General features: G+C 36.4%; 3 protein-coding genes across 3 annotated transcripts; 1 reads left to right on the top strand and 2 right to left on the bottom strand.

The window, feature by feature from the left end:
• Positions 1–1,668: 1,668 nt before the first annotated feature.
• On the bottom strand, positions 1,669–6,355 carry LOC125240094 (chorion transcription factor Cf2-like). The gene is made up of 5 exons (XM_048147940.1): positions 6,137–6,355; positions 5,478–5,613; positions 4,517–4,634; positions 2,841–2,893; positions 1,669–2,126 (listed from the first exon to the last, which is right to left on the bottom strand). Exons 1-5 carry the CDS (start codon positions 6,263–6,265, stop codon positions 1,669–1,671), a joined length of 894 nt encoding a protein of 297 aa, XP_048003897.1. The 5' UTR covers positions 6,266–6,355.
• Positions 6,356–6,713: 358 nt separating this feature from the next.
• Positions 6,714–14,041, top strand: LOC125240004 (zinc finger protein 665-like). The gene is made up of 5 exons (XM_048147802.1): positions 6,714–6,955; positions 7,716–7,851; positions 10,384–10,437; positions 10,706–10,762; positions 11,600–14,041. Exons 1-5 carry the CDS (start codon positions 6,827–6,829, stop codon positions 13,498–13,500), a joined length of 2,277 nt encoding a protein of 758 aa, XP_048003759.1. The 5' UTR covers positions 6,714–6,826; the 3' UTR covers positions 13,501–14,041.
• Positions 14,042–16,349: 2,308 nt separating this feature from the next.
• Positions 16,350–24,641, bottom strand: LOC125239816 (zinc finger protein 883-like). Its single transcript, XM_048147520.1, has 5 exons — positions 24,342–24,641; positions 23,320–23,458; positions 22,499–22,552; positions 20,281–20,358; positions 16,350–19,077 (listed from the first exon to the last, which is right to left on the bottom strand). The coding sequence occupies exons 1-5, from the start codon at positions 24,468–24,470 to the stop codon at positions 17,576–17,578; spliced, it is 1,902 nt and encodes a 633-aa protein (XP_048003477.1). The 5' UTR covers positions 24,471–24,641; the 3' UTR covers positions 16,350–17,575.
• Positions 24,642–24,774: the final 133 nt, after the last annotated feature.

Below are 24,774 nucleotides of genomic sequence, written 5' to 3'. Positions count from 1 at the left end.
ATGTGGGATGTTTACGAGTATAAAGGTTTCCCCAGCGTATATAGAATTACCTACGCTGTGGTCGATGTGTAATATTTCTACAATCATTGCAAGCAAAAGTATTATGTGCAATCGAAATAATCGCAGATAAATATACCTACAGAGAAACCAAAGGATCCAAATGAAAATCTTAATGAATACTTTTATTACACGGGCGAAGCCGCGGGTAAAAGCTAGTATTTTGGATAATTTGAACCTCGATACGAAATCCGTTCCATTGAGCATTATCGTTCACAAATGTACGGCAATTCAAGTTCTTGTTTGTCATTGACTAGCACTAGAAAAAAAAAAAGAGTGAAATTAGGGTTTTACTTCGGAACTGCGTGCGTAATAGTGCAATCCAGTCTAATATACCTCCGGTGGAGATTTACAAGCAGGCATTGCAGGTAGCGAGGAAACGCGGCCAGTCTTATGGGCACATTATGTACTGGCAGCGACTTGGGAGATATAAATTGTAGTCCCCTAGGTAAAGTTAGGTTTAGCTTAGTTTAGTTATTCGGTCAATCTGTGTAAGAATGTCTTACAATATTTATTTATTTATTATTTGTAGATTGTTAAACATCTTATAGTGAAAAATAAAATAACCAGGCATTGTATTTTGATTTTATTTAAACTTGTGTACTCAAACTAATCACTAAGTTTAGGAATGTGTATCAAATGAAAGGTCTTTGAATTGTTCTCATAGCGCGCAGACTACCTGAAAATATTTCAAGTATTGAGTCTTAATTTCTATATTATTAGTTAATAGGTGTCTTTTATTGATAGAACGATGGCAATTGACATACATAATTTATAAAAACAGTTTGAAGTTACAGTGATAAGTCTACAATTCTATAGAATCACGTTAGTAATAATAATTTTGAGTATATTATAATAATGTATCTTATTTAAGGATATTTATACATATTTTAACAATAACCTACTGCTTTGCTCAAAGGTTAACTGGTAGTATATATAATATATTTAACAAAACAAGTTTAATCATATCTATTCAATTCAGTCAATTTAACAAATCTGGTAGGTTTCTCATGGTGCACATTTATAAGGTGATTCTTCACTTTAGTAAGGGCTTGAAATTTCTTGCAGCATATTTCGCAAGCATACGGTTTTTCACCCGTATGTACCCGATGATGAATTTTAAGTTCAGCCAGGACTACGAAGGACTTTTTACAAATATCGCAAACATGTGGTCTGCTACCGGTGTGCATCCGACGAATATGAACGTTCAAGGCTGACTTGTGTCTGAAAGGCTGACCGCATACTTCACAAGAGTGCTTCTTTTCCTCGTGAACCTGCATGTGGTCCTGTAAATTCATTTTTGTTCGAAATTTTTTATGACATATTTCACACTCGAAGGGTTTTTCTTCGTTATGTGTTCTTGTGTGGGTTTTTAAATGCCTTTTGTCGAAAATCGTCTGCTGCATATTTCACACATGAATGCTAGCTCTTTCTTTTTGTCTACCGTTTCCATCTCAGTGTGTTTTTCCATATGCTTTCCTAAAGTCCCCTGTAGTGCAAATTGTTTCCCACAAGTCTCACAACTGAATTGTTTGTCCATAACTTGATTATGTTTCTCTAATAAATGTTTCTTCGTATGGTTTTTCTCCACTGTGAATCAACATATGGCTATCATAATCGAGTTTCTTTATCGATTCTTCTGATCTTTTTTGCATGCAGTTTTTCTCCTGGCTCTACGCAAAATTCGCATGTGAATTTGAATTTTCCTAAATGTGTAGCGTAGTGATCATTGAAGTGGCCCTTTTGTCGGAATTTTTTGTCGCATTTGTCACAAGCATAAGGTTTCTCACCAGTGTGTCTCCGCATGTGAGTAGCATATTGATGTTTATGTATGAATCCCCTTTTGCATAACTCACAGTAGAATTTGAATTTCCCTGTATGGGTTGCGTAATGAGCGTTTAAGTGTCCCTTCTGTCCGAATGTTTTGTCGCATTTGTTGCAAGAATAAGGTTTGTCTCCAGTGTTGGAGCTGCGCTGGGCTTCGCTCGGAGCTGGCGCGTCTGGGACGCTCTGGGACGCCGTAGGAGCTGGTTCAGCATCAGGCGCTGGCAATTCTTCTTCTAATGTAACTGGAATAAGAAATAGTATTTGGAAGTTGATTCAGCCAGAAACCGTTTCAAAAAGTGAAGTTTACATAAATATTTTTTCAGTACAGGTGGTGCTTTACGCAATAGTGCGAGAAGTGGTTCGTTTCTTGTCAGGTCGAAACTTCGGAGGGCCATCTGTACTGAAAAACGAAAACGAAACGCCGCGAAAGGTACGTCTCTGTCGCACCAATACGCATGAGCAATAGAGATAGATCGAGCGTTCAAAAAGTACTGAAAAACGTCGTACGATACACGTGTCGATTCAAAAAACACTCCCTTCGGTCGTGTTTTAATTTATCACCACTCGTTTCGAACTTTCGAGTTTATTTAGATGGGCCTTCTGTGTTTTTCATTAGTCGTTAATATTAATCTTTAACATGGAACCAACCATTTAGGTTTACTGGAAGAAAGTAATAATAAGAACTACTGGAAGTATAAGAAAATAATAATAGATGGAATATCAACATCATCATCATCATCGCAACAACTAAGAATTATTTCGAATATATGAGCTGAACAACATTTTATTACCTCGCCCGTATTGTGGTCGGGACAGGAGGATAATTGATAGGTTATGTTCGTGGGCGTACTGAACTAGGAAAGAAATAAATAGAATGGAAAACAGCTGGGCGAGGCCTATGTCACAACACATGATGACCACTAAATCGATGTTGTTAGTCATTAATTTTTACTCACCTGTAATGATGTCAGTGTCTGCCTTTACTCCGACCTCTCCTGCTTGATCCCACCTGCTAAAACATAACTTAGGTAAGGCAGATAAAAATATGATTCAGATAATACATGTCAAAACAAAACATTATAATAAATTATATTTAAGCTTTGTTTACCTAATATTGTTCAATACGCTGTTAGTATTTTTCCTACCGTAAAAAAATATGCTTAAAGACTCAGGTCTAGCCTGGGAATAGCCCCGTGTCGGATATTTCTGAGGCCGCGGACATGACTAGGTACTTACGTTTAGATTTGTTTTATAGCATTAACGGGACGGAGGTTTAGCGAATACCATATCACTAGCTCGAAGAACTTGTACCATTACTCCTATGTTCTTCAAGATTCCTTATATGCCCTGCAAGCACCAATTTAGTGACTCTTTCTGTAGTCTGGGGTTGGAAGTTTATACCGTGAGTAATGCTTTGGAAACTGATTTTTTGGTATTATATCCATGTCTTTATAATGTATCTACCTAAATTACACTTGAAATAGTAGCTCTTGTTATTCGATTTATTTAAAATTAACGAAAAATCATTAAAATATAATGTTTGTTTACATGTCATTTTTTGACATTTTCCACTTCAGGTTCACATGGTAGTGGGCGTAATTGTCGTGCACGTAGCCAATAAACTTAATATAAGTGTTAGTATCTAGTTTGGTCCTAGTTTCAATATGTAAAAACTTTACATATTTTTTTAAAGATGTATATAGATGATGGTGTATTGTGCCAGTTTGTTTATTACTTTTAATTATATGAACAGAGTGAGATGGGAGCCTGGGGTTGTCAAAGCGGACCCCAGGCTCCCATGAGCCGTAGCAAATGACGGGATAACGCAAGGAGGATGATGATGAATTATATGAACAGAGTAACATTTCGGAATAAATTATACAACAACCAACTAATAATTCACTACCAATCTATATTCATCTACATGTGAAAATTGCGCACCCAATCCGAAATTAAGGATCTCCTAGTTTCTAGTGAAAATACCCTGAATATCCTAGAACTTTTGTAGACTTTCTACAACATAGGTACACAATAGGCTAGTTGTCTATACAAAATAAAATATTTTATGCAATGCACGAAATACAGCACCATATTATTAGACAAATAATATGGACAGTAGATATTTTTAAACATAATTGATATTTATTAAGTCAAAGAGAAAGATATAAAGTAAATGAATTGACCGTGACGTCACTCCTTAGTATTTCATAGTAATTCAATATTAGAAAATCAGACAGTATATTTAAAGTCACACACAGGTCGAACGCGATTATTTAACATTATTTTTACCTTTTTTCCCAACGTTTCGGCCAGGTTGCACTGGCCGTGGTCGCGGAAGACTGACGTCCCAGCAAAGTGTCACCGGAGTGTGTTAATTAATCTCGTTCGACCTGTATGTGACTTTAAATATGTGTACAAAGCGCGAGAACTTAAAGTGTTCCTAACTAAAGACAGTTCCTAAAAATAAGCTGATTTGACTAGTAGGAAACTAGCCCAATTACACATTAATATGAGGGCCGCCTCTTAGATTTAGATTTATTTATTTCATAATATAAAACAATTTTTACATGATTTCTCATAATGTACTTTGTAAATGTAATACAAAAGTATCATCATTTTGTTTCAAACTTACACTGGGCTGCACGGCGCTGAGGAGGATCTCCCGAGGGGGCACAGGGGATGGTCAGAAGTAGCGTCATCTCCAGTTAGTCTCTCTAACTTGATTTTGACTTTGATGTTGTCAGCAGTAGCTAGAAATAAATATTATACTATTTTATTATTTATGATGACCGGTCGGTCTGGCGCAGTTGGTAGTGACCTTGCCTGCTACGCCGCGGTCTCGAGTTCGAATCCCGGTAAGGGCATTTATTTGTGTGATGAGCACAGATATTTGTTTCTGAGTCATGGATATTTTCTATGTATATAAGTATTTATATATTATATATATCGTTGTCTGAGTCCCCACAACACAAGCCTTCTTGAGCTTACCGTGGGCCTCAGTCAATCTGTGTAAGAATGTCCTATATATTTTTTTTTAATATTATTATTATCCCAGCTTGTAAACTAGATCTCTTTCACACATCAAGTATATTGACTATACTGGGATAGAGAATATGATTCCTACAATTTTTTTTCTTTTTACTTACATAGTCAATTCCAAGTAGCGGCACTTGTGTTACAAGTAGCGGCATGTAAGCTTGGCACTAAACATTATTGTGCAGAAGTCAAAAACAGGTATCTCTGGGGATTACAGGGGGCCAAGGGTAACTATGCGTCATCATACCTATCCCAACTACATTTCACTCAGCACTAAAGTTTAGACTTGTAGCTTAGACCTTTTCAATTTAAAATTTAACTGTCTATCTGAAGGTGAAGAGCCATGTGAAATGGTTGTGATTCTGTTACACACACATATGATGAAGAATGGGCCCAGATGGCCCAATTCAATTAGAATAACAGTAGCTACTCAAACCAAGGAGTAATGCTGATACTGCGCGAATCCACCTATTAAAAATTGCCACTGACTGTCCACATATTATAATATAAATCTGAGGTTCAGACTATCAACAATCAATCTATACATATATACTTACTGACAGGGACTGATCCCTTCAGCCGTGCATGTAGGACTCCCTGGACACGCTGCACTTGCAGCTTGAAGTCGCTCGCGTCCCGCAGCCTCCCCACACACACCTCACAGATACCACACTCCTCATTGCCAAAACTAAGCTGGAAAATAAAATAGAAATAATGCTCATCAGAACTTGTCATGGTAATAATGCAGCTATTAAATTTGTAGTACAGGACATGTTGAAGTGATACAAAATTTTATGTGACTGGTATATTGGATGAACATTTTTGATGCTCAAACATTTAAGGCAAGATAAATCTCTGTAGTAAATTAGCCTTATATAAAAAAAATATATAAATATACCTCTATAACGTATATTATATTTTACGTTTTGGCTGTGGAGTGAGCTTTGTCATGCAGCGAGAAAATTATTTTTTTGTTCTCCTACAATGCTTTAACTTTTTTACTAGGTAAGAAAAAAGTAATCTCTGCAAAACCTATAAAGCTGTAGAATTTAATTGGTTAAACATTACAAGTTGCCTGCCTGCTCACAAACTACTCGGCATTTCATGGAAACAGGGTGTTTGGAACTGAGAATGTTAAAATTAATAAATATAATTGGGTGTGGCATTAATATCATGATTTAAGGAGCCCGCTCGAAACTTAGCGCTTCATACTCACATTTAAACCAAAGCATTCTGTCAGCATATCATAATATATCTCTGTTTTACCGTGATGGTTGTATAGAGTCTTGAGGCCTTTTTCCGGAGGTCGCACCAGGCAACAACTACAGGAATAATACTCCTCCATTGTTAAATTTTTCTTATACAGTTATGTATTTTCTTTTCTAAGAAGCCCCATCTAATCTACATATGAAATAAACATAAATATTGAAATGTCAAAAAGTCAGCGGATCAGCCACCGCCATTAAGAACCATTGACAATATCATTTGACATTTTAAATTTTTCGGACAGTTTATTGCCACATAGAAAAATAATTCGCCAAGTTTTTATAGTGATGTAGTTCATTATAGAAACTTGCCTCTTAGTAGTCTGTGGTTTAAATAAAGCCAAGCACTAATTTGTTTTTTGAACGTTTTGTATCTATGTTGTATCCCCAAATTTTTTTTCCAATCTTTAATCAAAAGTAAAACTTAAGTATTAACCAGATGAATAATCCAAATACCACTACCATTAATATCTAGAAAAAAAAACAAATGTCTCGTCTCGTCAATGTCATTGTGATTATTATCGGACATTGAACGACATGACGCCATTGCTCGGTCGCTCCCCAATTTCTAGTTTTCGATCGATAATCCCTTACGTCTTACGAAAATAAGAGAATTCCAATTGTGGTTTTCAAGAAAAACAATGGAGGAGCTGCATTCGTGTAGCTGCTGCCTTGTACGGCCGCCTGAGAAAGGGCTCAAGACCTTGTACAGACATCTCGGCAAATCAGAGGTATATTACGATATGCTAAAAGACTGCTTCGATATTAATGTAAGTATACATTTTAACTTTATCGAACTGTGTTTTTAATACATAATCAATTTGATAGTTTGGTTCAATATGTATGTAAATTATGAAGTCTAGGTGTTCAAAACATGCTCTCCCCATTCGCTATTAGAATTTCAACCTCAAATTAGTTCAGTTTTGTGTTATAGTGATAATGTTGGTCACTGTCGCAAGTAAGGATACTAAGCTCATCTTATTTTATATGTTTCTTGTTCTTACAATTTAAAACATAATATATAAACAGCCTTAAGTTTATATCAAATCTCTTCTTATAGATGTATATTATTACGTTGTATCTTCTCCTTTTTGATTATTTATTTTCATTTATTTAGTGCAACAACATAATAGGATTATCAATCTCAAAAAGCGAACAACTTACAATGTATTGTACTTATTGTGTGATGTTGATAACTAGCCTAGAACCTGAAATGAGGTAAACTGTAAATAAAATAATTACTTTAAATGAACTATTCAAATTAAAAAATTAAAATAAAATTTGTAGTAAACTTAACAATTCACAAATAATAACAATATACAAAACCAGTATACAAAACCAGTACTGTGCATGTAGCTAAAAGATTACTCTATAACTGGTTGTTATCACTCGACTATAACGAGACTGAGACATTACTCTTGAAAATTGTTTAATATTATCTTTAGTGATAGTAATGTCTTTGTATACATTTTAGTTTAAGATTGTCACAAGCAAATATTTTGATTTTTGATCGTAAACTGTAACTTTCAGCTGGGCATGGGAAATGATGAGTGTGGGATCTGTGAAGTGTGCGTGGTGCGACTGCGGGATGCAAATGACTTCAAGAAACAAGTGGAGCGCAGCCAGGCCGAGCTGCGCGCACGGCTCAAGGGAGTGCTCACCACCAGTAAGCTATACGACATACTAATTTGAAGTACTTACAGAAAAAGACTATTTTATAGTTTTTAGACAAGGAACAAATAACTTGTGATTAGTAGCTTAATTAACGTCTTAAGGCCCAATGTACATTACAATGTACATAGTTATTCCAATCTAATTTGAATCTTTCATGAACCAAATAAAGTTGAATTTCCATTAATACATTGATTTTTGAAACAAACGAAATTCATACCAATTTTTCTTATAGAACAAGGTTCAAATTCAAATTGGGAAAATTAACTATAGTGGGCCTTTCTAGGTTAATAAATAAATGTTCCATAAATTAAATCAAAGAGTAAAATCATTAAGACTAAGGCTTATATTCTGAGTACAATAGTCTATAAAATGAAACAATAGGCAACTTCACCATACTTCAAATAATATAATTTTTACCATGCACAAAATAAAGTATCAGATAATTATAAGAAAAACAGGGACAGAAGTTATTTTTAACTCTTAATTTATATTTTATAAATCAGATAGAAAAAAATATAAAGTAAGTTACTGTTGACCATGACGTCACTCAATTTGATTTCATAAAAAATCCATATTAGCAAGTTGTTTTAAATCATATCTTATTTGAGATAAACACAAAGTGAAAGCAAATCAAGCATCAACATCCATCCTTAAAATCAATGTTACTTAAAAAAAAGTATAAAATAAGCACAAAAAAATTACTACTATTATTTAATAAGCAGGCAGGCAGTTAAAAAACTGATATAGCCTGTATCCAGTGATCATTATGACAGTAATCATAGCCGAGTTGTAGATGTGATGTGCTTGTCTAGTCTATTTTTAAACTGATTCACATTTTGTGCTGAGACCACGTCTTCTGGGAGATTGTTCCAAGATCTTCACTACTTGATTGCTCAAAAAGTGTTTATAAGGGTTACTTAGAGATCTATCACACTCTAGCTTTAAGTGATGACCTCTCAGACTAGTGTTGTTATTACGCTTGAACATCTCTTGAAATTCCTTGAGGTCATAATGCTCAGTTAGTGTTTTGAATGTCTCTATTAAATCCCCACGGTATCTGCGTGTGTGATGAGAAAGTGTGTGATTAACATGATCAACAAGATCAGCAAGAGCTGCTAGTGTATCAAATAAATAATATCACTACCAACTAGCTAGGCTATTAAGGTAGGAAATAGATAGATAGATAGAAGCTTTATTTGAATGCTGCAATAGCACACAATTTACAAATGCAACACAGAACAACAAGAAGAAAAAAGAAATCAAACATACAATTGACTTAAAATTACGTATACAAAAAAAAATAGCTTACCTACACTGCGTGCATTGCAGCAAAAACAAAAGGGTTCCGACTCTGCTATACGCTTCACCCTTTCGAGTGAGGCACTGATTATAACAGCATTAGAACTATATATAACAGCAAAACCGGAATTAATGAAACACTTATGTATGAAATTAATGGGATTCAGCTTAAACCCTCCTATACTTAATCACTAGTGTCCGACCGAAACATGTTATCTGGCCAAAACTGAAATAACGAAGGTTCAGCATTGGCTCTAGTGTCGGCCGAAACTGAAACGGAAACTTTAGAAGATTTGTTAAAATCGCCAAAAATATGTCCATGGGGGTCATGACCCCCCTCCCCCCTGGAGCCTAGGCTGGCCATACAAATAGACCACGTGACCCCCCCTCTGGGGGCCTGGGCCTTTACCACGTGACCCCCCCTGGGCACGAAGCTGGATCCGCGCTTGACTCATCTTAACTTGACCTTACTCCTGCATTGTATATTATGTAAGATTTTTGTTTTTGTGTTCACTATTTGTCACTTGTTATTTTTTGAACTCGTATCACCTTGTCAGGAACTTTTAATATCTTGGAATAGTGATCCCAACGCGACCCAAAAGTACTATTCTGTAAGTCGATCGGCCCTGCCGAGAGATTCGGCCGTTTTTTGGCCGAAACCGGGACTGCGGCCGAAACATGATTTTTTTGGCCGAAACAGGCCGAAATCGAAACCCAACCTTCGGTCGGTCACTATTAATCACGGATCTGCGTGAATTTTATTCAAATGTTCCAAATGTCAAGGTCAATTTTCAATGATCAAATTTGACGGAACCTCATAGGGAGTAACTCTCTCAATAACGTAGCTTGAGATATACATACATTCAGGTACTAAAGTACATACATCAATATGTAATGATGTATAGCCTGTTTGTTTTGCTATGATTAAGCTCTTCATATTCTTACTAAGTACTATGGCATACTTTTAGAAAAGTGGGCTAAAAAATACAATACAATACAATACTCTTTATTGCACACCTCACATAGTTTACAAGTAATGCACAAGAAACAAAAACAAATTAAACAGTCTTCCAGACAACCTTAATAAAGGCTAAGGGCTATTAACTATTTTAAAGTGAAGCTATGTAATAATATCGGAATGAAGATTTACTCCTATATTTATAGCTCCTTGACTCTGCAGTGTAATGATTTATACCACAACGAGTGAGCTTTTCTTTTGCTGCAGGTAATAAGATGAAAATTAAGTTCGAGAGAGCTGCTGGGGAAGAAACCGCCATTCGTGAGTAATATACATATTGAAAAATTGTTTTTTTATCATGCAGAAACGTCTGTGAGCGATATTACATATTTTTAAATTAAAGGAAAAATGGAAAGCTGTTGGGAGCGTGATGGCCCCGGCAAGGCCAGAGGTTGCAGGTTCGAGTCCTGCCGGAGGTGTGAATTTTTCCATTTTTCCTTTATGTTAAAAATTAATAGCTATTACAACTTTGAATGTTTTGTCAATGATGTAAAAACGTGTGCGTTAATAAGTCCTTGTTTTTCTGCAGCCGATATCAAGCTGGAGCGGTCTGAGGTAGAAATGGCTGACGGCGAAGTAGTGTCAGGTGTGTCTCTTATTCAACTCATTTACGTAACATATTGTATAAATAAAAAAAATATATAATGGCGTCATCCACAGCGGCCACAGTAACAGGGGAAGGTACGTACTATTGACTACAAAGAGATGTATCCATTTTTTCACCTTATTACAATGCAATAAGGTGAAAAAGTGTATACATCTCTTTGTAGTTGACCATACACACCAAATGTTAACAGTATGTGTTAAAGACAAAGTCAATATATATTCTTTACTAGCTTTTGCCCACAGCTTCGCTCGCGTTAAATTCGAAAATTTCGGAATGCTCCATACAAACTTCCACCCCCCATTCTAGGGAAGTGGGGGATGAGAAAGAGACAAAAGGTACCCTATGTCACTCCATCCCTTCAACTATCTCCACTTAAAATATCACGTCAATTCGTCGCTCCGTTTCGCCGTGAAAGACGGACAAACAAACAGACACACACACTTTCCGATTTATAATTAATATTATACTAATGTATGGATTCAAAAAGGCTTACAATAAGCACTCTTAAATTGTCTTCTATGTACAATTATCATCTTATTCTTAATTGGTATAGGCTGCACATAGAAGTACTGTGACTTTGTGACATGAATTATCTCTAGACTTATATTGACCGGGATATAGACCGTGATTACCTTTTTAATTTTGGTTTTCCGTGATCATGATGCATGCAACGGCGTCGAAATATCGGGAGCTCGACAAAAATCAAAAACTAATCACGGTCTATATCCCGGTCAATATAAGTCTAATGAAAATGACCGTGAATCATTCAAAACTCTTATGAATTATCTCTCTCTTAATATTAACTTTGACTTTCAGTGGCAATATTCGGCGGCCCAACAGCCCCTTCAGCGCAGCCCGTTCCCGCCGAGTCCAACGCCGTGACCTTCACGCTGGAACCAACCTTAACTGACCTCGACGACTCCAAATCAGCTCCTACCGAGGGTGGCAAAATCTACGAGTGCGACATATGCCGCAGGCGGTTCCACAACCCCTGCGCCAAGAGGAAGCTCATGATCCATCGCCGCTCGCACACAGGAGAAAGACCTTATACCTGCGATGTTTGCGACAAAAAATTTGTACAAAAAAGCCACTTAAACACTCATTATGCCCAACACATGGGAAAGTTCAAATTCTCCTGCGAGTTCTGTGACATGCGATTCACACAACGAAGCCCTTATCTCGTTCACATGCGGATACACACAGGTGAAAGACCATACTCTTGTGAAATATGCAGCAAAACGTTCAGACTTAAGTGCAACTTAAATGTTCATCAAAAAAGTCATTTCAAATATGATCCTAATAGCGTAGAGCCGGGTGAAATAACAGAATGCAAAAGGGAGTCTTCAGATGAATATAAAAATCAACCCACAGATCAAATCAATTTCATATGTAATATATGCAAGAAGCAATTTTCTGAAGAACACTTCTTAAACACTCATATGAAACATCACACTGGAGATTATGCGTTCACGTGTGAAGTTTGCGATAAAAAATTCAAGACGCAGTCCTCATTAGATAGTCACAAGTTCGATCATAAAGGGGGAAAACCTTTCAAATGTAAAGAATGTGGTAAAGAATTTGTAGCAAGGAGTGCGTTCGGTCTTCATTTAAGAATTCACACCGGGGACTTTCAGTACCCGTGCGAAGTGTGTGATAAACAGTTCATACAAAAAGCAGGCTTAGTTCAGCACATGCGTGTACATACCGGTGAGAAACCTTACACCTGTGAAATATGCCAGAAGAAGTTCCCGTACAGATGTAGTTATAAGAAACATTTATTAGTGAAACACAACAAAGTTATGGCCAGAAAGTTTTCGTGCAATATTTGTGGGAAACAATTTGTGCTGCAGGGGACGTTAGCTAAACATATGGAAAGGCACGATGAGAAGAAAGGTATCGTTTCAGAAGACGGCACAGAATGCAAAACAGAGTTTTCAGAAGGTTTCAAAAGAAGAACGTATGACTGCGATACATGTAATAAACAATTCAAAAGCAAAGATTATTTGATTGAACATTTGCGAACACACACCGGAGAAAAGCCTTTTACCTGTGAAATATGTCAAAGGAAGTTCAGATTTAAAGGTAGCATTAAAAAACATTTGTTTGAAAAACACAACATTGCTGACAAACCGTTTTGTTGTGATATTTGTGGCCAACTATTTGCTTTGCGAGGGCCTTTAACTAGACATATTAAGAAACACCTTCAGAAAGATAACAAAGAAGATAAAACTCAAAAGGAAGAGCGAAAGGACTTTATGTGTGAAATTTGTAGTAAACGGTTTTCAACTAAAGGTATCTTGAAAAATCATAGAATAACACACTCTGAGGAAAGGCCGTTCGAATGTGAAATTTGTCACAAGACATTCCGTAAAAAGAGACATTTGCAGGATCACAAGATGGTGCACGAGGACTTTAAGCAACACTCTTGTGAAGTGTGTGGACAGCAATTTAGACACAAATCTGGTTTAACAGTTCATATCCAAAGACTTCATACAGAAACAAAGCCACATGCATGCGATGTATGTAAAAGACCGTTTTCAGTCCTCGCTGAATTGAAAACGCATTATCGCGTACACACTGGAGAAAGACCATATGCTTGCGAAATATGCTATAAGAAGTTTCCGCGGCACGACGCGATTAAAAGACATCTTATTAGAGTTCACCATGAGAAGCCTACCAAGTTCATTAAATTAAAGGAATTTAATAATCCTTATTGAACTCATAGAATAATGAAGTTACTTATAAAGAAACTTTTGATGTTAACTTGTCTTTATAGAAAATCACAGTAAGTCTAAATGAGCAATTCTTGTTTATATTTCGGGAACCTTAGAAACAGCTGTAACGGTTTCGATGTATTTAGTTTTGAAAATCCCATTTTTATTTCTCTGGGAACGCTCCTTGAAATTTTATATTTTTCCGGACAGTGCTTGGCCTCTAAATTAACTTTAAATATTAAAACTAATCCATACATCAAATTAACGGAAATCATATAGTTTTTTTTCCTATATGATTTCTCTTACCTCTATCAGCATAAACTATAACTTACCTTACTTCTGTACGATTATCTTACCTACTTTAATTTTCTTCTCATCTAAGGTTAGCTGGAAAAGATCCCTTAAAACTATGTTCGCCTTTGTATAGTGAGTGACTACTACATATTACTACCCTACGTGTTTTGGTATCCTTGCTAAGCAGTTAGTATATACTCCTAAATCTCATAATATATAAATAATTTTATATATACGTATGGTAAGAGAAATGATTTGAAGAGGTTTTGTAAGAATTAGAATAATATTGTAAAGTTTGTATTCCTAATGGTTACTATTATCCTGTATAATATCATGTTATATAAATTATTATACTTTAAAATTACAACTTACCTATGTAAGTCTATATTATTTTCTTTGTTGTACAAAATATGTTTAATAAATAAAACGCAAATACTTTTGTGTTGATTTCATTTATTGATTCATGTCGACTATTCGATTCGATAATTTCCTTTATACGGTTTTACCGTATACGAGGCGGCCGTTCACACGGTCCCGCAAGAAATATGAATTTCATATGAAAACGTTCTTACGGCACTTAAAACTTATGGGGAGTCCGTTTCTACACAGGGAGGTAGTACCAGGATAGATCTACGTTAAATTTAGCCGCAGTCTTAAGGATTTATGGCTCATTGTGGAAAAGGCACCGCTTAAAGCGGTTTTGGGGTTTCGTTTCTAACGAGGAACGCTGTTGTGGCGTAACGTTAGCCATTGGTCCCACCGCGAGCTAGTAAACTATGAGCTATCTGCTATAAAAACGAACAAAAAATAAGCACTCGCGTGCAAATAAAAGAGATACGGCGATATTGATAGCTCACCGCTGGGCGAGTAACTATAAACATCGCCGTGTCTCTTTTATTTACGCGGGAGTGATTATCTTTTGTTCGTTTTTATAGCCGATAGCTCATAGTTTCCTATAGCTCGCGGTGGGACCAGTGCCTTAAAAGGCTAGCGCCTGAATTTTTAAAAGGTCCATAAGAGACCCAGTAAATCCATACTAATATTATAAATGGGAAAGTGTGTGTGTCTGTTTGTTTGCCCGTCTTTCACGGCAAAATGGAGGGACGAATTGACGTGATTTTTTAAGTGGAGAAATTGAAGGGATGGAGAGTGACATAGGCTACTTTTTGCCTCTTTCTAACATGAGCGAAGCCGCGGGCAAAAGCTAGTAATGTATAAATACCTTTTTGTAAAGAATAGCCATTTATAAGAAAGGTCGGACTCTCTCCCGATCGGGCACTTCCGGCATCAGATACAACTCGAAGTTCCTCTGCGTGTGCCACTGTTTAGATAAGTGTAAGTGAGTGCACGCTCATATGGGGCGTAGGCTTGAGTAGGACATGTACTAATAGTACAAAAGACACGATTCCCTGCACTGTACTAGACCGAATTACTCCCAAATGATTCTGCTCTCTAGTACATTTAGTACACTCACACACGCGCAACAGAATGGGAGCGAAGAGCCGAGGAGTGACAATGACAGCAAAGCGATCCGTGTGATCCTACCGAAAGCGAACGTTATTGTACGCCATATGCACAATTTATCTCTCGCTCTCTCGGTGTACTACTGTCCTAAAAGAACGAACTAGTACACTTCGGAGATCGTACTAGTTGGGAGCGATCTTTTCAGTGAACGAGCAGGCACAACTCTAATGGGGCGGGACTCATACACGTGTCCTGTGGCAATGCTGCATAGATTGTATGCACGCTTGCCCGCCCTGCCGAACGCTGAGGACCTTACACTACAGTATAATAAAAAGTACTATCCGGCAGTATTAGTGTTGTGTTCCTGCCGGTGAGTAAGGCTGCCAGAGCTCAACGAGGGTGCGGTGTGCTGATGACGGGAGGACTTACGGAACTAACTTGTTCCGTCTATTGTCCTTTGAGTCGTCGGCAGCCCGAACCCTCCTTAGAACTTGTACACTCCTTTTTGCTGTGTACTTAACGCAGCAAAAGGGAATGTACAAGTTTCTAATGGGGTGGCAACGCGCATGTGACACTGTTTGAGTTGCAGGCGTCCATAGGTTACGGTGACCGCTTTACATCAGGCGGGCCGTATGCTTGTTTGCCACCGAAGTAGTATTAACAAAAAAAAAGTATGGCCATTCCCGCTCCGCCGCCCACCCCCTCTCGGTTTCATCACAGTTACCGCCTGTCAAAAACGTGAACAGTCGACCTGTCATCTCACTCATTCAAGCATGGTACGCGTTCACCTACACGAGCTTAGAATGTGTGCTAGGAACGTGCCTCTTTCATGTATTTGATCGGCAGTGTCCGAGGTGTGCTTACACTAAGAAGGATAAGGGCAATGAAAAGTTTTACAGTCAATAAAACATGTTTATTAATCCTTGATTAATCTTATGATTCTCCTGATTTCTCTTCGGTAAAGTTTTTATTATTACAAAATTAAAATTTATAAATTAAACATTAAAAATATTACAACAAAAATATTTTGCAATTTCAATTACACATTGAAGCAAGACAGTAAAGGGAACTCCACATATATTTATTTTTAAATATATTTTTTACACGATTTAAACACTTACAATAATTAGTGCCATTTACGATGGCGCGCGAATCTGACTTGTCTAACCTTTAATTGCACGACAACACGAACAAACGTACGCGGTTACAAGGAGGCAATATAGCCACCGAGTGAAACGCAAATATTTTCAACACACCAATGCGAGGATAATACTAACTGTAAAAAAAATTATCTTTATTAAATAAATATCATCTAAAATCACAATTTAAATGTCAATTGCACGTACCAACACAAGAAAACCATTTGCGGTTTGTGTATAATAATAATGTATATCTTTTTAAATCAGTTTTCGCACATGCAAGGGAGGGTATCAGTTGGTGTGGTGAAAACAATACTAACCCCCTTATTCATAAACGTACACTAAAGTTATCAAGCCGATAATGTTCGTTTGTCCCTTTCCGACATATCAGTGTGATAGAAAGGGACAAACGAACTTTATCCGCTTGATAACTTTAGAGTACGTTTATGAATAAGGGGGTAAGTATATGTAATAACTAACATATAAACTACAACACTCAACAACATATAAATAAAAACATTAGGAATAGAGAATTGCACTCAATGCGATGATTTTTGACTCGAAATATCTCGAACGAAGCATTCAAGGTTACCGAATAAAAATATATTTAGGTACTACAAGATCATATTAAGAACTTGCACAAATACGCAAAAACTATATATTTATATAGTTATAGTTGGATTGTCTGATAACTACATAATTATACAAAATAGAGTCGTATCATAAAGCTAATAATACCAATATTACAACCTTTTTTTACCTGATTCATGCGAAATTGAAGCTGAATAGTACAGTAAGCTACAGAGATACCAGACCCGTACTCCCTGCATATAAACTTTTTTTAGAAGAGGCAAACAAGCAGACAGGTTGCCTGATGGTAAGCGAACACTGCCACCCATGGACACCCGAAACACCAGACGTGTTGGAAGTGCGTTGCCGGCCTTTTGAGCCTTTTATGATGTCCGCTCTTTTCTTGAAGGTTTGACATGTTTACAGGGGGTTAGTTATATCTGCAGCCGAGAGTATTTATTGGTTTTTAGTAATATATACTTAAATATATACTTTTCTGTTCTAAATTGACTGAGCAATTTTGCAAACTGGTCTTACCGACCAAGTTTACAAAATATTCTCAATAATTTCTTACGCATTTGCCTAGTTTCTACACGATAATTATTTTTAATTTAGTTATAAATGTTCGACGTTTTTAATTTTATAAATCTGTTAGGTTTCTCGTGGTGCACACTTATTAGATGTTTCCTAACTGCACTGTGACGCTGAAATTTCTTGTAGCATATTTCGCAAGCGAATGGTCTCTCCCCAGTGTGAACCCGATAGTGCTCCTTCAATCCAGCAAGAACTTTGAAACCCTTCTTACAAATGTCACAAACATGAGGCCTGATCGTTGAATGCATTCGTCGAATATGCACTGCTAATGCAGATTTATGCTTAAACTGTACTCCGCACACGTCACAAGAGTATCTTTTAAAATCCTCGTGCACTTTCATGTGGTCTTGCAAAACCTTCTTCCTTCTAAACTTCTTATGACACACTTCACACTCGAAAGCTTTCTCTTCATTGTGTGTCTCCCTGTGACTTTTCAAGATACCTTTCGATGAAAATTGTTTACTACATATTTCACACATGTATTCCTTCCTCCCTTCTCTTAACGCTCTATCTTCTATTTCTTTGTCGACATGTCTCTCTAAGTGTTTAGCTAGAGTCCCTTGTAGAGCAAATCGCTTGTCACATTTATCGCAATGGAACTGTTTGTCCATAACTTGGTTGTGTTTTTCTAATAAATGTTTCTTCAAGCTGTATCTATAGCGGAACTTAGTCTCACATGTTGCACAGGTATAAGGCTTTTCCCCTGTATGTACACGTATATGTACGTTCAAATTCTCCTTCAGTATAAATCGTTTCTTACACACGTCACACTCATATTTGTAATCCTCAGTGTGAACTCTCATGTGCATATTTAAAGCACTTTTTGTTGTATAAGCTTTATTGCATTTCTCACACTTAAAAGGTTTCCCTCCCGAGTGCTCAAATTTATGATTGTTCAACGCAAATTGCGTATTAAATTTCCTTTCACAAATTTCGCAAGAGAATGGGTACTCACCGGAATGAATTTTTTTATGAGCTTTGAAGGCGCTTTCGTCTGCAAATTGTTTTTTGCATATATCGCAAGTTAAATCCACAATATCGTCTGAATACTCTAGTTTGCATGTGATCTCCCCTGGCTCTACGTGAATGGGATCACATTTTCTTTTGTGGCGGGTTAAGTGGCCTCTTTGTATGAATGTCTTTTTGCAGTTTTCACACGAGAACGGCCTTGAGCCTGTGTGTCCACGCATGTGTACATCGTATTGATTTTTCTGAACGAATCGCGCGTCGCACTGTTCGCAGGAGAACCTGAACTTGCCCATGTGGAACGCGTTGTGTGTGTTCAAGTGGCTCCTCTGTGCGAATCTTTTGTCGCAGATTTTGCACGCGTAAGGTTTTTCTCCGGTGTGTGAGCGGCGATGGATCATGAGCCTGGTGTTTGCGTTTTTGGTGTCGAATGTCTTGTGGCATATGTCGCACTCGACCACTCTGCCGCGGCCGCGTTTAGCGGGCGGTTTTTCCTGGGCGGGCGCCGAAGGCCCGGGAGGTACGCTTGACGGCGATTCAGCGAATATGGTCTCTGAAACAGTAAAAATTAATGTTCGAACTTAGAAAGTATTTACTATCACGACACAATTCGACTTCACATGAAACTGTATTGTAAAAGAAAACATTATTATCAGGAATCGTATGTGCGATGTCCCGTTGACGGAAAAATTATGTCACGCTGTATGCATATCCTATTGAGAATAAGTATTTTTGTACGCATCAGAAGTAACTACCATTCTGTGTGCTCAAAAAAGAGATGTGTGTCTATACATAGCAAAAATAATCAATGTCTGACATTTCTGACTACGAACTGTACAGATTTATCTATATTTAGTGTATCAGATACTTTTGGTCTGGTGGAATGTCAAGTATGGAAATAGTCTATGCTTGAGTGTGTTTGGCTGCGATATAGCGCCTGTTATTTATATGACCCGAACAGCTGTTAAAAGGATTGGTTCCTGGCTGGTTAAGATGACATTAATGACAGCCGTGGGCAGTTGGGATCCTGAGAGGAACCGTCAGTCAAATTTGAATTGGAACATATCGCAGTCAACTACACTGCATTCCTTTAAATATTATTTTCAGGTATGTTTCCTTAAAAGCGCTGGTGGCCTTGCGGTAAGAGCGTCCGACTTTCAATCCAGAGGTCGCGGGTTCGAATCCCGGCTCGCACCAATGAGTTTTTCGGAATGTATGTGCTTAATGTCATTTGATATTTGCCAGTGACTTTTCGGTGAAGGAAAACATCGTAATGAAACCAGACTAATTCCAATATGGTCTAGTTTACCCTTCGGGTTGGAAGGTCAGATGGCAGTCGCTTTCGTAAAAACTAGTTCCTACGCCAAATCTTGGGATTAATTGTCAAAGTGGACCCCAGGCCCCCATGAGCCGTGGCAAATGCCAGGATAACGCAAGGAGGACGATGATGATATTTCCTTAATGAGGCTCTAGTATGAGCCCCGACATACAGGGTGCCCGGTAATTAATGGACAACCTTTTATCCACCAAGAGGGCACCTTATATTGGTCCAGAAAATCGGCATTAAGGTTTAGTAAAAGTCGCCTGGTTTTCGAGATTTTCACACTTTTACTTTTGAACCAGGAGACTTTTACCAAACCTTAAAGTCGATTTTCTGGACCAGTATAAGGTGCTCTCTTGGTGGTTAAAAGGTTGTCCATTAATTACCGGGCACCCGGTATACAGAACTGCTTACATGCTTTGACTGAATACATACCTGATACGATCTCGCTATCACCCATCTCCGTGTCTGACTTGTCCGACTTATCCGCGTCTTTCTCCAGCTTAATATCGCCTGCACCAAAAACAAACTTATATTAACAAACCTAGAATGTTCTAGAAAAATCGAGAAACGACATGACGACAAGATTGAATGTATGTACACTCAGTTCAACCTTACTTGTCCAATCATGTAAACAAACACTGCTGGAAAACATTATCTCACTTTTCTCTGGAATTGCACATTAACCATCACTAAATATGTTATTATACACTTAAATAAACTCACAAAGTATTGAAATCAATCAAAAAAACCACTGAAAAATATCATTTCTAAAACGATTTTCATCAATAGTCGTAATTACGAACGGATGACATTAAGAAGTCTAGATTGTCTATGAGTCGTAATGTTGGGATGACAACTTATCGTTAGGAACGATCGATATTAATCATCGATCATATTTGACGTTTCGTTTGTTTACATGATAGGACAAGTAAAGATGAACCGACTGTAGTAGCTTTATACTTTAGTTAGAATCAAAAACATATGTAACTCCGTATAGACAGATAAAGTCTAAGAAAAAAACGCACCTCAAAACTATACGGAAAAAGGTACGGTGACCTAGATGGCGATACACCTTTGGGGGATGCTCGGCTAGATGGCGCTAATAATAATATTTGACATTTTAAGACATATCAAGCTAAGAATATGGGCCAAATTGTAAAAACGGAGGTTCAAAAGTTTTAACTTTGTGTCGAGCGATGGCAGTCTATGCACTGTGATTACACATTTTACTTTGACAGTAAATCACTTTAATACTCGATCAGGTAAATCTCTTGGCTATAATATTAATATGGGATTACTATGAAATACTGATCCTCTTTCTCTTTGACTTATTAAATATAAATCATGTTTAAACATAACTAGAATGAATATTTTAACAATTGTAGTTTCAATTCAATTTTAAATCTTTTATATAATAACATATAAAAGTGCCTCTGTGGCCTATTTCCTGAATATATGATTTGTATCTGTTATTTAAATAAAGTCTTGATTAAACAAATATAATGGACCAAGAGCCCAGAGTCGCCAGACCTTCCTCATTTTCTTAAGGATGAAACTTTGGGATAATGTATAGTTCGTATCGACGTTTAATGTCTGTATATTACCTAGTTCGGCCCGTCGGCCAATTTTTCTATAATGATTTTTAACACTAAGTTTCCTTAAATTCTCAAGGCTGATGTTTATATATGTGATAAAAAATACTGCTAGGAATTGATAATCATCATTTCCTAACCATTTGCGCCGGCCGTAGCTTGAGAAATTAGGGTAAGATAGAGAGACTTTCAAGCATCTGGTAACAGTCACGGCCGGCGGAAATGGTCAGAAAATGATGATTATTAAATCTTTAGTCTTTTCTAACACATACGTAAAAATCAGCCGAGAATTCAAGGAAAGTTAGTGTTTTTTTTTAATCTTATAGCAAAATAATGACCGACGGGCCGAAGTAGGTAATATACAGACATTAAACGTCTATACGAACTCTACATTATCCCAAAGTTTCATCCTTGAGAAAATGAGGAAGGTCTGGCGTAGGGTTGTAAATAGAAAAAAACCAAATGTTTTTTTTTTCAGAATTGTGAAAAAAAACCGAGCACCATGGTTTTTTTTTCAGATGAACAAATAATACGACAATAACGGTTTTTCGTGAGTTGTAACGTGTTTCAATAACAATCACGTACATTTTAATTCAATTAACATTCAGTATACAAACGTTTATTGGGGAATCCCCGATGCTGCGTGTAGCGTGGAGAGGCGGTGGTGTTGCCAACAGTAAATAGTGATAACTACCAACTACAGATTTCGTAAATGTTACTTTTATAAGACCAGAAATAAAAGTTATTTGATTAAATTCGTTTAATAGTTAACATTAAGTCTAAAAAACCGTATAAAAGTATTAACTACTTTGCAAATTTTGAGATTTCGTACTTTAGAAAAAAAACATACTCCAGAAAAAAAACTGTTTTTTTTCACGGTTTTTTTTCATGTTTTTTTTTTTCAAGCCAGAAAAAAACCGTTTTTTTGCAACCCTAGTCTGGCGGCTCTAGGCTCCTGATCCATAATAAAACTAAATAAATATAACACAGTTATGATTCCTAGAAATGTTACAATAATCCACAATTCTTAAATTAATCATTTTAATGAATATACATACGTATGGGGGTTTCATCTCTGCCCACTTTCTCCAACTTTATTTTAAATTTGTCACCTGAAAGTAAAAGAATCAATATTAAAATTATAATTAAATATTACTTCAAAAGATTATTTATTAGTAATTAAAACAGTTATGAAGATAACAGTCTCAATAGCATGGCCATTCCCAATTTAGCATTTGAAACAGATTAGCGAAGATTATTTTGAGAAGCAGAACTAGTTATCAATTTCAGTATGCTTTTTAAAGAATACTTATTTCTATACCTAATTAAAATAATTATGTTAGTAATATTGCCACATTATTTTGTTCCGAAAGCAAATAACTAATGATAATTTTTATTGCAGAGTATTTAAAAAAAAATCGGAGTAAGTGTTTATTTAGTATTAACTAATGGGAAAGTACAAAACTATTTATTTATGGACAAGTCTAAAACTATGTTGACAAAGATTTTTTCTGTTTTTTAATGATTTTTAAGGTGTCAATCAATTCATATGTGATTTTAAAAAATAAAATCTGATGGCTTTATTTTTAGTATTTACTTTTTAATTATTTCTTTATTTTTTAAATTATTTCTTCTCGTTCTAGTAAGAAATTATCCAAAATAATTATTCTTTCAGGTTACCCTACCTCTAAATTTTTCTGAAAACAATTTTATAGAAAAAACGGGCACATGAATGTATCTCATGTGATTCAATATTAAAAATTTTGACAGATTTTTAAAAAGTCAATCTGATTTGTCTAACATAGGAAAATACATACTACAATTGTAACTTAAACCTTAGACAAATTGTGTGCCCGAGTTTAGTAAGTATATATCTTACTGGTAGAGAGGACACCACCCTTGAGCCGAGCCTGCAGCTCAGTCTGGCAGCGCTGCACTTGCAGCTTGAAGTTGCTTGCGTCCCGCAGCCGCCCCACACACACCTCGCAGATGCCACACTCGTCATTACCCATCACAAGCTGTAAATAATATAATATGACGAAATGAGTCAATTTTATAATAAATTTTCAAGATTAGTGGTAAACCAATAAGTTATTTTTTGTTACACTAACACATCCTACAAACAGTACAAAAAATAACTTATTGGTTTACCACTATTCTTGAAAATTTATTATAAAAATGACTTATTTCGTCATGTGTATTTGTAGGATGTGTTAGTGTAAAGAAAAATATGTGAGTGTGCACGGGAAAATGTCCCACTTTGTCGATTGCTATAAAGCTGCTTTGTCAGTTTATTCATATAAAGATACAAGCAAATCTCGTCTTAATGGTAACCGACAAAGTGGGACGTTTTACTAAACACACTCACATATAGAGTTTATTTATTATTAAAGGTGTTAAAGACATGAACTATTCAAAGCACCTTTCACTTTTTCACTGTCATTAAGCTTGCCTCTTGTTCATTAAGTTTTTTTTTGTGTAAGTATTTTAAATAAATAAATAAATACTATTGTTCAGGTGTCAATTTGTAAGTAAGCAAACATTACATCACAAAACAGACAAACATTACATATAAAAAAAACAAGAAGGTGAAGGTGAAAAGAAACAGGAGAAAGGCAAACTTATCCCTGAGAGATAACTTCCATTTAAGCTATTTGTATAAACTTAATGAAGAGAAATCCTATTAGAACATTTTATTTCTAATTTATTAATTTGTTATTCCTACATAATTATGTATTCAAACTTGTGGATCATGGTTGTAATAGTATAATGGGTTGTTTTACGGCATTCCACGTAATTAGAAAAATATTGCAAAGTAAGCATCTCGCAATATAGCTGTAGAGAAATAAACGTAATCATAACTAAAATTAAATAGTAATTGTCAATTGTTGCTATATTTACATCAATATCGAGGCAGTCTTTCAGCATGTCGTAATATATCTCCGTTTTGCCGAGATGTTTATATAGCGTCTTGAGTCCTTTCTCAGGCGGCCGCAACAGGCAGCAGCTACACGAATGCAACTCCTCCATTTTTTGCTTGCGAGTCACAAACACAAACGGGTCTTTCACATTAGCATTGACTATCTTAAGAAAGTATCGGTTGAATATAAACTACAATAGATGGGCGACTAAGGCTGTTATTTTCAGTAAAGATGGACGGGTGGCGCACGTCGACACCGTTAACCGTAGCGTCGTCTAACATCTTTGCTATTGCATCTTGCAATGGCGTCTCATCAGAATCTGTCACTGATAGGTCGGGTCATTGATCCGTCAGCTCATGACGTTGACGTTTAGTTTTTTTAAATCTAATCGCTGATAGTGCTGCACAAGCAAG

Source organism: Leguminivora glycinivorella, chromosome 26, assembly GCF_023078275.1.
Source record: "Leguminivora glycinivorella isolate SPB_JAAS2020 chromosome 26, LegGlyc_1.1, whole genome shotgun sequence".
Classification (NCBI taxonomy): domain Eukaryota; kingdom Metazoa; phylum Arthropoda; class Insecta; order Lepidoptera; family Tortricidae; genus Leguminivora; species Leguminivora glycinivorella.
This window is presented reverse-complemented; position numbering and strand designations above follow the sequence as displayed.